Genomic DNA, 14,385 nt, shown 5'->3' on the forward strand with positions numbered 1-14,385 from the left:
AAGAGCTGCTGGCTGCTGGGACTATCCTGTCAGTTTTCTCCAGGGTTATCACCCCAGGAAAGTCAACCATGCTCCAGCGGATGGTCTAACACCCATGTCCATTTGGCTTGTCTACTTAGACTCAGTAGCTTATTAAATCAGGACATTGGGAGGAGCTATGATTGGGTAGTAGATTTGGAAGGAGTTAGAGCAAAGAACTGGGGAGGAGTATGATCACAGTTGTATGCATATATAATATGCTCAAATGATAAATAAAGTATTATATTTTTTAAAGTGGCCTAGCACAACTGTCATCTGAGAGGCTTCACTCAGCCACTGATGAAAACAGATGCAGAGACACACAGCCGAACATTAGGCAGAGCTTGGGGAAGCCTGCAGAAGAAGAGAAAGAAGAATTAAAGAAACCAGAAATGTCAAGGATACTACAAGAAAACCTAGAATATCAACTAACCTCGGCCTATAGGGGCCCATGGAGACTGAACCGGAGAGCACACATGGAACAGATATAGACTCCACACATATACAATGGTTGTGCAGCTTGGTCTTCATGGGGGACTCCTAAACTAGGAGCAGAGCATGTCTCTGACAACACTGCCTACCTCTGGACAGTGTTCGCCTAACTTGGCTGCCTTGTGTAGAAGATGTGCCTAGTCTTACTGCAACTTGATATGCTAAGGCAAGTTTGTATCCTTGAGCATGAGCAGCCTCCCCTTTTCTGAACAGAAGGGGAGAAGACAAAAATGGGGGTAATGAGAGGGAGGGACTAGGAGGAGAGGGGGAAGGGAAAGCTGTGATCAGGATATAAAGTAAATAAATTAACAACAACAACAATAATGATGATGATGATGATGATGATGATGATGATGATGAATGGCCATCACAATACTACTATAGCAACTCCAGAATCCTCAAAGTCCCAACTTCCTTTCCTTCATGTTCTTTCTTCCTGTCCTTACTAAATAACCTAATAAGCTAACCCAGTGGCTGATTGGGTTGTCTCATTTACATAACAGGAAGTGAGAAAGAAACGAAATACAAGCAGCCCTCCTCCCGCAACAGCTGTACTTTAAGAAACTTCCTAGATATCCCATTTACCTTTCCTCTTGGATCTTCCTGACCAGATGTTAGCACAAGCCCATATGCAGCTGCAAAGGAAGCCAGAACACACAGCAGTGAAGCTGTCTTGCTATTAGGAATGGAATTGAGATTCTTCTAATAAGTAACACAAAAAACTAGGAGCACTGGGAAGAACTTAGATGCAATTTGTAGTAACCCTGGCCAAGAATTACAGTGATCAGAACTAAAATAGCACCAACATAAGAGCAGATGGGTGAGAAATCGGGTGAGGACTGAGACAGCAGGAATCCCCAGTGGATAGGTTATAGTATATGAAACAATGAATAATGTCTGGCCACCAGAATCAAATCTCAGTAAGTAAGGTGGAGGTGTTTCTCTAACTCTGATTTTCCACATGACCAAAACACACGTCTGAGATCAATAGCATGCTCCCTTTCATGCATGTGTGAGAACACGTGGGCATGTTCATGTGACAGCCTTGGATGTCATTCTCAGATATGCTACACACCTTCCCCGAGATAGGGTGGCTCATAGCCTTCAGCTCACCAATTAGGGGAAACTGGCTGACCAGTGAGCTCTAGGAATCTGCTGGTGTATGTGTCCCTGTCACTGGAGTCACAAGTACATGTCACGTTACCTGGCACTTTCCTGTGAGTTTTGAAGGTGAAACTTGGGTTCTCATGTCTGCCCAGCAAGCATTTTTTTTTTTTTACTAACTTGAGCTATTTATCCTACCTCAGAAAATGGCATGCTCTGAATCCCCTCCACAATTCAACTCTAATCGCATGCCCTGCCTGACCTAATTACCCACTCCCCACTATACACTGCTGTCCCAATCTGGCAATTGCCTTAGAACTAGAAACTTTGGTCTGTCATATTTATTCCCCTAGCCATTTTCCTTCTGGTAATATTGCTTGTTGCTGACATTAAGTATTAATAATTTTCTCCGCTTTTTCTTGTATCCCAGAGAATTCTCAGACCACTTAATAAGCATTCACAAATTATCTGCTGAACAAAATTTGATCTGTGTCTTTTCATTGTTCTCATTATTTCTAGATGCACGACTTGTGTCTCTGTGATAAAAAATCTGTTTCCCTGAAGGTAACTCTCCTCTTGCCAAGAATTCATGTACACTGTGTATGCAGAAGCGAATACCCACCCCTTACTCTTCCATTCTATTCATGCTTTCTCTTCCCAAGAATGAGAGTCTGTCCTTCCAAATTGTATAGTCTCCTTGACTATACAACACTGTAATGTTGTCTAAACTAAAGGCAGCATGGGACATCATGAGTGGGGGTAAAGCGTGTGTGTTATCTGCACCTGTGAATCTGTGGAGAGAAGCTGCATGCTTGGTGCACAAGATCCTTTCTTTCTCCTACCCTTGGATGGCCACCTGATGTCTCCTCTTTCACACCCTGTTCTTTCAACACTATTTCTTGATTAAGCATTATAAGGAAATAAGCATGCATCCAGAGACTAGACTTAGAAATCAAGGACATTTAGTCAGAAAGCTTCGCCCAAATGGTGGTATCAACAAAAGGCCAAGGCCCTCGGTAGCTGCAGATTATCCCATCCTCTGCCAGAATTCAGGTTCTGGTGGGATGGTCTCCGTTCAAAGCTTAGCAAGCAAGCTTTGAGATGCAGTTCTATGATTTTAATTTTATTTTGTCATTACTAGTCTTCAAAATGCTCATAACAGCTGATAGATTACTTAGTCCCTGTAGCCACTAAATAACATACATACATACATACACACACATACAGATATACTACTCCTCATAGCCATTAAAACACATACATACATATAGACACGTATAAATATAGACATTTATACACACTATTATCCATAACACCTAAGCCACATAAACACATACATACTACTCCCCGTAGTCATTAAAATACATACAAACATGCATATACATACATCCTCCCCATAGTCACTAAGACACATGCATGCATACATGCATACATATATACATATACATATTCCCCATAGCCTCTGAATTGCATAATTCATGCATACATACTACGTTCATACATATATACATATACATGCATAGAAAAAAAACACAACGACAAGGCAGAAGTTCAGTGTGGCAAACAATTTTCCTCTTAAGAGGTACTAGTTTACCAACTTCACAAAGAACTCTTCTCTCTTGGGATGAAAGGAAAAATAAGAGCAGCTTCCACGATATAGAATATCACAATAACTGATCAGAAAAACCTTGACCCAGTCTTTCTGAAACAGATATCAAAAGTAATTTAGATCATCTTCTTCCAAATATTTGATTGTGTGTGTGTGTGTGTGTGTGTGTGTGTGTGTGGGTGTGGGTGTGTGTATACTCTTACTCTAACAAGAGTATATACATGCACTGGTATCCAAAGCATTTAAAGTAAATACTGGTGTTTTGGCCTCAAGTGTCATAGTCATCCAAAATTAAGCATTTCTCCCATACAATTTTTATTTGACAATAAGAACAAGCGCTCTAGTCACCGTTTCTTATTCTCTTCCCCTGAAGTGAGCAGTGTGTTCAATTATCATTTAACAGATACGGAAATAAATATACAAAGAGTAAAATGACTGACTTAGCCACATGGTAGATGAGTCAAACTTTGAATTCTCAGGCTTTTCCAACTTCCTGCACCCTAGAGCTATGTGGACGGTTTTGCGCTGAGGACGCCTATTTATATGACTTTCCATGGGACCAAGAAGTCAAAACCACAACAGGGTAAAAGCAGGAAGACATTGCTTTCTTGGCAGACGATTTCAAAGGCAGCAGCATTAGCCAATTTCAAGGCGTTTGCTACATTGTGGGGGCTGCCCTGGATAAGCGTGACTACAAAGGGTTTGGGCAAGACAGCAGCTGCTCCTGGAAAACACTGTTAACTTGTTTTTGAAAAGAATTAAAACAATTAAGCTCTGAGTTTTCAAAAAAGCCAAAAAAAAAAAAAAAAATAGACTTTTACTTTGAACCTCTCTGACTATTTCTTCCCTTTCATTAAAAAAAAAAAAAAAAAAAAAGTCTAAATTTGGTTTTGAAATATCAAATTGTCAATCAAATGTGGAAACTTCTTCAGGACCCTCCCCCTCTTTCCTGTGCCCTGTGACAGCATCATACAGGGTGCTGTTCCTTGCTGTCCAGAAGCCACAAACCTTTAATGTGCAGGGAATTCAGGAAGCTTGTATTCGCATCAAGCAGTAGCAGGTGATGAGTCTCCACTGTGACATTGTCGCCATCGTGTGGCACTCCATGAGGAAACCAACTGTGAGGCCTGGACCACCTTCGGCAGAACTGGAAGGAAAAGTTGCCCTGAAAAGGAGAAAGATTTGGCTTGTTGATTCAACTGGATAGCACGGATGACGACGGAAAATGTTAAACACTTCGGTAAAAGTCAGTCGCCCTGTTTTCCTCGGACAACTAATCCAAAATGAAGGGGAAAATGTGAAAAGGGTAAGAGACACCTCTCTGCTCAGCTCCTGGAATTTTTCCTTTTCTCCTCAGCGCAGAATCTCTTGAACCTAACAAGCGGAGTTGACTCTGCGTCTTATTTTTACACGTAGGTACTGCACAAATCTTGCACAAACAAAAACAAACCATCAACAGCCTGGACTAGAGAGAGTTAAAATGCTTCACTTGATGGGTGACAACCTGCTTTATGTAGTTGGTACCATTTTTTTCCACTGACTCTGCCACCAAGTGCCCTGTTTTATAGGAACGTTCTCCTTCCTGGGACCTCAGATCTACCCTCCAACATGGCCCCTTTTTGATATTACTGTTTCCTCTCCTCTCCACTCACTCACTGCTTTGTGTTGAAGAAAGCCAGTGTCTGCACATTGAGAGGAAGACTGAATTTAAGGCAACCAAATGTGAACAGGCCAGAAAAGTGGAGTTCAGAAGACAGGGCTGAGGAGTTTAGTCCTCTCATTGTTTCTTCCATGGTTCTCCTCTCAGAACATTATTCTCTGGCTTATCACTTTAAGTCACATGCAAAAGAAGGAAGGAAGGAAGGAAGGAAGGAAGGAAAGAAGGAAGGAAGGAAGGAAGGAAGGAAGGAAGGGCATAGAAATAATAGCAGAATTCAGCACATACAAAAGGCTTAGCATGTGTCTTTTATAATTCTAGATCTACCAGAACTATAAATATCTAAAATGTAGAAGAAAAATGTTGATTTCTTCAAGGAAAAGCATTGGCAGGGATGTGCCTCTGTACAGTTAATGTCACACCAGATTCCAAGCAAATGGAAACGCTGAGCTCTCTGTACCTGTGCACACCTGAGACATCTTCTCATGAGGGGTTAGAGGCAGATAAAGGCACTCTCTAAGAAGAGAATGCATGTTTGTAATGCTAGTAGATCTACCCAGGTAGAGAATTATGCCCTGGAGTATTTCTGAAAGATGACCTAGAAAATGGTGTTCCAGAACAGGTAGTATATCCTCTTAAGGAGGATGCTGACCCTATAGGTCAATAATTTCAAGATGTAGACTCAACCTAATCACCATGGGGCTTTGGTATTGAATAAAGCATGGCCTTTGGTTTACTATATCTATGAAGGAAAAATAAAAATCTCAGGTTTCCCACAGTTTAACAAATGTAGTGATATAAGGTATATCAATAAAAGGGGGATATATATGGAGTGCACATGAGCATCATTGAAAGCCACAAGAACCACATCACCATGGTGATGCTCCATGGTCTGGAAGAATGAGAGTTCAGTCGGCCTCTCCAGTTGATCTCACCATAGAGCTAGCTCTAGCTCTAGTGAAGTAAACCAAAATAAAAGCAACTTCTTATAAAGATACGCAGTACAAATTTATGGTGCTTGGGTCTGAACCCTTCTCTATGCTGGGCAAGTGTTCCATCACTGAGTTGTATCTGCAGCCCTGCCTTTACATTTAATTTTGGACCATGGTCTTACCAAGTTACCTAGGCTAGCTGGAACTATGGAAGCCTGCTGCCTGTCTCCTAAATGCAGCTGGATGTCCAAGTCTGCACCACCAGGTCTGTGTTCCTTTATTCACTCATGCAATTTAGAAAAAGGAAAAGAGAGCAAGCAGGAGGAGGATGGGGAGGTGAAGAGGATAGTAAATCGCTGTAAAGACTGACATAACTATTATCACAGCTACAAAACTGCGCGAGGCAGGGTAGCAGCACTCATCAGAATCCTCACACAAAAGACTGAAAAGGCTTGGGCCAGACATGGAACAATTGTGGCCAACTCCCTTCCTTTCACTGAAGAGATGATATTTCAGTGTTTCTAAGCTCAGCACTTAATAAAATGCAGATACCCCCAGCCTCTCAGTGTCACCACGGAGAGGGAGCTTCAATAGTTGCTGAGGAAGAGCAGAGGCACTTACCACTGTGGAGATCTCAGATGGCAGTCTAGCTTCAGAGTTTGGGGGTACTAATCAAGGCAAGGAGAGACATAAATCTCAAAGGGGGAACCAAAGGATTTCCTCCTAAACAACACTCAAGCTCAGGATCTGGGATCAGGGTCACCAGAGAGAAGCAAGTTAAGCAGGGTGGTATGGGGTGGACTCAAGGGCATATGAAAATGTCAGCGGCACATCTAATACTTTGAATAGTTTGGTGAGCAGCTTTGTACCCAGTCACAGAACCACAAAAGGCGTGGAGGCTCATGACACTCAGTAAAAGAATATCTAAATCAACGAGACATTAATTAGGTACTTAAGGGCATCAAAGGGAAACAATTCCACGGTGTCTTTCATTGATTTGAGAACATTTTAAAATTGCTACAATTAGCTCTGATATTCGTTATCCCGTTCGGAGTGAGCCTGGTTGGCCTGGCAGCCTTTCTGAAAGTGCTCCAGTCAGTCCCAAGCCAGAGGATAAGAAGATCGAGTGATGTTATCTCCATCGTGAGGCTGAACAAATCGAGAATCAAATAGAGGTGTTCAATCATGTGAAGCAAATTCGCACCTGAGGTCTTTTGCTGCTGTATCCTCTCCTGGGACGCTCTTCCTAAAATATTGCATGGCTCACCCCATTATTACAGCCATACCTTTGCTCAAGCACGGTATTCTTCCCTACAACACTATGTTTCAAGTTTTAACTTTAGTCTATTCCTTCTCCTTATCAGTCTGACAGGACATTAGAGAACTCCTTCAACATTCATTTATCATTCCTTGCACTTATGCTTCATTTTGCTTAAAAAAAGGAACTCCCTTTTTTTAAAAAAAAAAGAAATCATTGACATAACTCATTAAATTACTATTTCATTTACTAATTCAAGAGTAGACATTATATACACTCACACAGATATAAATACACAGGAACACATACTGTACACTCTATACTACACAGAGTACACAAACACACACACACATTCACACACACACACACACACACACACACACACACACACACACATCTTTCTAATACAATGTATGGACAAATGGGTACCCAAATCTAAATTACCAAAAACGCTGCATTTCTCAAGCCACATGTTCGATCAAAAAGGCTGCATTTTCTAACCCACTGAATTTGTTCTGAACCCATTCACATTTCCATTCTTGTCTAAATCTATGCTAAGAAAGAGGGAGAGTGGGGGAGAGGGGAGGACAGAGACATAGAGACAGCAAGAAAGACAGAGAAAGAGACATAGACGGGGAAGGGGAGAGAGAGGGAGGGAAGGAGGAAGGGAGGGAGAGGGAGGGGAGAGAGAGAGGGAGACAGAGAGGGAGCGATTGATTTGGATCTACCATTCTTTTTACAATACCCTGCTCCGATTTTACTTCTTTCCCATTAAGTTTTGCTACTCAGTGTGGTGTATAAATGAACATCAGTGTTAATTATTCAAAGTCTCCAGTGGCTTGGAGCCCTTAGCTCTTATTCCCCTTAGCATAATAAAGGCATAGTGAATTATGTATATTCCTATTGACAATTCATGCTTTCCTATAAAACAAGAATGAAGTACTCAAAGGTCAAAGAAATATAAAAATGTGGCCTTAAAATGCTTTAACAGTTTCCTGGAGAAGAAGAACAACATATGCCCATGATTACAAAATGTCAGTGTAATCCATGCAGGCAATCCTCCTGCCATAGAAACTGTACTTCTCGTTCTTACAATTGACGGTGTTTGTCTGGTCAAACACGACTCTCGGGGTAATGGCCTACAGACAAATGGAGATGGCTCGCCTATCAGTGTATTCACTTTCTAACCCACCACTCCTCAGGACAATGAAAAGAACGATGCTGAAAGCATTGACACAGGGATCTTTGACAATACACATGAAATTCTGTTGGTTAGAGTAGAACATCTTTGCTTGAGAAGATGTTTGCTGGCACTTACACAGCTCATAGAGGCTTAACTTCCACCTAATGCAAGGTTGTTTCTCCATAACCTCCAAGATGCCCAGACTTCAACTGTAGCTTTCTTTTTGGAGATAGATAAATCAGTCATTCTATTCTGCAGATGAGGAAAATCACTTCCTTCCAAGCATAACATAGGCAGAGAAGTGTACAGAATAGAACATGCCTTCAAATCTTTATCCAGCCCCGTATATCCAGCCCCAAATAAACAACAGCAACAAACTCCAAATGAATAAATAAAATAAAATAAAACAAAAGACCGAAAAGTTCCCTGCCTTAGCTAGGAAGCGTCTGCGATTTGTGCTCTTCTTAGATCACATCAGCACTTCTCTGAACTTGGAGGAATGTGCAATGTCTGCAAATCTTCCCTGTCACCTTAAATGGACTCACTCCACGAGAACTATCTTGAAGGAAGTCATTGATCAGCTAGATGGAGCATCAGGAAGAGGAAGGGCCTATTTGAGAGCACTAACTGAGCTAGTGCGGCAGAAGAGGTGGGGAACGGGAACCTTTGTAGTCACAGCTGACCCACGAAGGCAAGAAAGAAGGCACCTTCTTGACACTTACCAGAAAGCCTTCTTACACATCATACAAGTCTTGCTTGTGTCCTCATGGCCAGTATTTTTCTCTAACCTGCAAACTCCCTTAGTCTCTTAAAGCCCCTATTACTACACAGTGCACTGTGCGTGGATTCATGCTCGTGCGTGGCCCTGTCAAACTCTGCAGAACGTACATGAGAGCTTTTTAGCTTCATGTTTTTATATCCCCACTACCCACAATGCCTGGCACACCATAAAACAGGATTAAAAGAAATGAATGGTCAATTCTTTTTTGAGTTTGTAATCACTGCACTGCAATTTAAAATCCTTGAAAAATCACAATAACCTGCTAAGATGTAAAGCTTATGTTCTAACCAGCGTTTCTTTACAAAGAAATGTTTTTAATCGTTGTAAAGCTGTGTTTGTTTGCCTTTTCACCTGTTATATCATTCATCATTCTGCACAGAAGTCTTTCTTTGCTGATGGAATAAATACCACTCACTCAATTCTTTATTAGTGGGCTGTATATCAATACGTTTCCTAATTAAGTTAGCATTTGTATTATACAATATTTCTAATTTTTTCGTTGCTTTTTCTACATAAATAAATTATTATCTTTGTGCCATTTATTAAATAATAGTTACAGTTCTCTTACCACTTGGTTACACCAACAGTAGTATTATATTGCTAAGTGATATTAAAACTGTTGGCCCCTTAAATCTCCAAACACTTGTGGGAGTTTTTATGGGAAGACAATTCTCTTGTGAACTCCTTCCTGTTCTTCACATATTTATACAATCATGGAGACTGATTCAGTACTAAAAAATTACACGAAAGGGTGTAAGAACTCAGAAGAACAGAAAGAAGCAGCCTTAGTAAATCAATTGCCTCTTCTTTTTTAAACCTTGACCAGCAAGTGTATTAGCACATTTGTAAAGAATTTTAGGTGACTGGGGAAAAAAATACTCCTTATAGAAAAGTCAATCATCTGAGCATCTCAGGATCACCAATTGAGCCCCAACCTGTAATTTATTAACTCTTTGGAGAACTCAAAGTAAATTCAATTTGTTGGGTGTACTTTATTCTTCCTGGAGTCCTTCTGGCCTTTTATCTCTTTATTTAGTATTTATCAATGCTTCTGGATGAAAGACAAAAAAGTCCTTCCACAGACAGATCACTTCAACCACTGAAAGAAATGTCAGCAGAATCTCCTGCCAGAGACTCCTGCTCTGTCCCATCTAGTCTGTCTCTTGAATAGCAAAAATGGCTAGTTTTGCCTCCTCTTTTGGTTGTACAAACTGAGTACTGCCTCTCTGATTTCTCAAAGATGACTGCTACCAGCTAACTGCTTTACATATATGAGTAAGTAACATGTTTGGGACCATCCCTATCTACAAGCAAAATCTATTCACCTCCTCCACTTGGATCTTCTTATCTACTGTAACAATGCCTGTTCCGAATTCTGTTTCTGAAGACCATTTCATTTGTTGATAATTGAACACTTCTAATGTCCCAGGCATGACACTATACATTTTATTCTTCAGGTCATTAATCTTCCAAATAACAAGATACAAGGAGGTATTATCTTCAATCATTAAAAAAACGGTAGCAGTAATAGGGCTAAGATTTACTGAACTTACTCAGCAGGCATTACCTTGCTTAATAGTCATAGGCTCCCTTTAGACTTCTTGTCTACCACTCCAGAGTGATAGATCCCTACACCCAACAAATATTTATTGAGCACACACTACACCTCAGGCACTGGTGCAAGTACAAAGAATGCCAAACCCCAGATGGCATGAAGCTTACTTTCTAGCAAGATCACAGATAAATGTATAAGATAAATAGTTTGCCCTGAAAGAAACAAAAGAAAGAACAGGGAAAAGTGGATCAGAAATGTCAGGGTGGTGGCAGGAACTATTGACACTGAGTGACTGGCTACATAGTTCTGATAAGACATTGGAGTAGAAACACTGAGTATGAACCAGAGGCTAATGGAGTGAGGAGTGACCCCCAAAGAATGGGTTTGCCTAGAGTGCAGCAAGGACAGGAAGGGTGTCAGGATCTCAAGGAAGAAGGGGGGATGCATTCAGCACTTGCTGCTTTTGAGTAGCTCCTGCTGATGCAGCAAGAATTATTGAAGACAGACCTAGGGGCTATCAAAATTTTGTATGACATACATAAAATATTTGGTAGTGCATAATGGTGTACCAACTATAGTCCAAAGTCCAAATATGGCCTATTCTGTTTGATATTGACTTATAGCATTAGCAAATCACCTATGTGGAATTTGTGGCTCTTCCTAGGTCACAGTAGAGACAATATGGCTGGCAAAAATCTAAAATATTTGTCAAGTACACCTTTTAGGTTTGGTTGGTTACTTGTATACTATAAGTCATACTATTGGGATGGTACTCATAATGAGATCACTCTAACACACATCTAGTCCAATGGTATTAAAGTTAAATCAAAACAGAACTTTCTATAGATAAATATATGTGACTGTAACTCAGCTAATAAAGAATTTGAGGATTGAAAATAAAAATAGCATAGCAAAGAATATACCCTTAAATACTAGATATTAATTTAATTCCTATTTCCTGATAAGTAAATAATAAGCCAGGTCTTAGAAAGTCACATAAAGGTAAGTGGAACATGAAGAGGTAGGTGTAGGTGTGAATGTGAGTATGCATGTGTATGTGTTTGCATTCTCACGCCCTGAGTCAAGTCTGAAGATTGACAGATACATGCTAGCCATTTTCACAGAGCTGACACGCTGCCATTTAACCAGCGAGCGTGCAGCACATGTTTCTGCTTGCAGTCACTAGTAAGAGACAAGGTTAACATTTTAAGTGATGGACTACAACATGTTATTTCCCCATGCAATAGACCCGTGACTACACTGCCTTCGAGAACACTTAATTTCAGTGATTGAATACACAGGAGCACACTTTCCCTGCTATGAGCCTTTGACAGCTTCTCAGTTCCATACACCAGAGGAAGCATTTTTTTCCTCCTTTTCATTTTTGCGTCCCCTTTGTACCTGAAGGGAAGCAAATGAACGTGTCATGGCAAAAAGAAGCAGCAAGAAGCCCAAAGAATGAAATCCAGTTTATGAGCATTGGTGTCTCTTACCACAAAAGTATTCACTACCATCTGCTTTAATTGCTTCTAATGTTTAGGCTACCATTTTTATACAATAAAAATAATGATCTCCTCAAGGGCAAAAGAAAAAAGTCAGAAATAAACAAAAGTTGATTACATTTGCCTCCTAGGCTAAAGGGATGGCCACAATGAACAATCACTCAGGAGAATGGGCAAGGCTCTGATTAACCCGAATTGAGACCCCTTGGCAGTAACTCCTCGCTCTCTGTCCTCACCTTTTTGGAAGAATTCTGTTCATAGCTCACAGAGGACAAGAAACTGAGAAAGTACATTTCTGGGTCTAAAGACACTGTGGGACAATTCCTTACATTTTGATCAGAAGCAGACACAGCTAAGTCTTCTAGAATGTCCCAGCTTTAGAAAATGGTAATCACAAAGCCAGGTATTATACATCTATAATTTCAGAAGACTTGAAAGGGTGGATTCCTTAAGGACCACCCCAGGCCTTAGTCTCTTAAAGAAAAATTGAACCAACTGAATCTCAGAAAAGTCTCCAGGACTAGGTTAATTCTTTGGGTACACTGAAATGGTTGAATTGAAACAAGAAAACATTAGCAGATGCCAACGACATCAGCAGAAGACAGATGATCCCACAAAGGGTTGAGTCTGGCAATATCCTCAAAATCAAACATACACTTATATTAGCAAAAATTCAACGTGCCCCAGGACACCCCTATGCACGAGTACGAACACACACACGCACACACAAACACACACACACACACACACACACATTGTAGACCTTAACCATTACAGATGATGTAAATTAGAACTACTTTGGGGAAAAAGCTAAATTGATAAAGTGCTTGCTGTGTAAACATGAGGACCTGAGTTTGATCCCTAGAAAAAACAAAGAAATCAAGGCATGATCTCTGGCAGCTAAAATTCCACTGCTATGAAGGCAGAGTCAGAAGCATTGCAGGTGCTTAATGACCAGCCAATTTAATTGTATTGGCACGCTCCAGGTCCAGAGACAGACTCTGATTCAAAAAAATAAGGTAGAAAAGAATAGAGAAAGGCACATAGTTATCACATACACACACAAATACACACACACACACATACACACACACAAATTCTAACTACACAGACATTCCATTTCATCCCAATCAGAATAGCTATCGTCAAGAACACAAACAATGGTGATAGATAGTGGTAAGAATACTGAAAAAGAGGAATATTTATATACTACTGGCAAGAATGCAAATCCATTCAACGATCATGGAAATCAATGTGGAGAGTTCTCCTAGAAACTAGAAACATAATTGCCATATGACACAAAAATACCAGTCCTGAGTATGTACAAACAAGATATCTAGGTCAGCATTCATCAGAAGTACCTGCACACCCATGTTTATCACCATGTTGTAGCCAAGTTACAGGGTGACCCTAGATGCCAATTAACATGTAAATAAAGAAAATTCAGGTATGGACAGTGTAAATGGGAGCAGAAGAACTTTTATCATTTCGAGGCAAATGAATGGAAGTGAAGAGCAGCATGCTAAGTAAAAGGAGTCAGACACGAAAAGATAAATACCCCATTTTTCTTTCATGTAGGGAATCTATCTGATTATGTGTCTATTTATAAATATTCATGACCATACAAACAGGCTTGAGTGTGTGTGTGTGTGTGTGTGTGTGTGTGTGTGTGAGTGTGTGAGTGTGTGTGTGTGTGTGAGTGTGTGACTGTGTGTGTGTGTGTGTGTGTGTGTTTGTATTCTAAAGGGGATTCAAGATGAATGAAGGCAAAACGGAAAAGACAAAGAAGAAAAAACACAGGCATACTCTCTCTCAAAAGTTGACTAATAAGTATAATGTTGTTATTATATTAATATATATGACATAAAAGAAGATAGGAGATTCTTTAGGGAAACGAAAGGAAACTTGTATGTGCGGGTAAAGAAACAATGATTTAATATCCAACGATATCAATGTGCAATTGCTTACATGAGTTGAAATGTCATAATGTAAGCCAATATTATGTGTACTAACTAGAAAATTATTTTTAACTAGTGAGATGCATTTGACCTAATCAGGTAAGCCTTTAAGAGTGATTTTTTTTCCTTGCAGGTTCTGAAAGGGACATTGTCATGTGGCTAGATAGGACCATGTGGCTGGGACCCAGGAGCATCCTTTAGGACATGGGCATAGTCCCTGACCGAAAGTTGTCAATAAAATGAGGCCCTGACCTATACAATCTCAAACTGGCCTCAGCAGACGACCGACATGGGTCTGAGCTTGATGGGGAGGTAGCCGGAGAGTCACCCTGATTC

General features: G+C 40.4%; 1 protein-coding gene across 1 annotated transcript in view; it reads right to left on the reverse strand.

The window, feature by feature from the left end:
- The window catches only part of PKHD1 (PKHD1 ciliary IPT domain containing fibrocystin/polyductin), a gene marked incomplete at both ends in the record, with an annotated part of 432,805 nt that overhangs the window by 290,967 nt on the left and 127,453 nt on the right, over positions 1-14,385 (reverse strand). Inside the window, one exon of the mRNA XM_080917462.1 lies at positions 4,232-4,388. Coding sequence (XP_080773588.1) covers positions 4,232-4,388 — 157 coding nt within the window. The remainder of the gene's footprint in view (positions 1-4,231; positions 4,389-14,385) is intronic.

Source organism: Micromys minutus (genome assembly GCF_963924665.1).
Source record: "Micromys minutus genome assembly, chromosome: 5".
NCBI classification, from domain to species: Eukaryota; Metazoa; Chordata; class Mammalia; order Rodentia; family Muridae; genus Micromys; species Micromys minutus.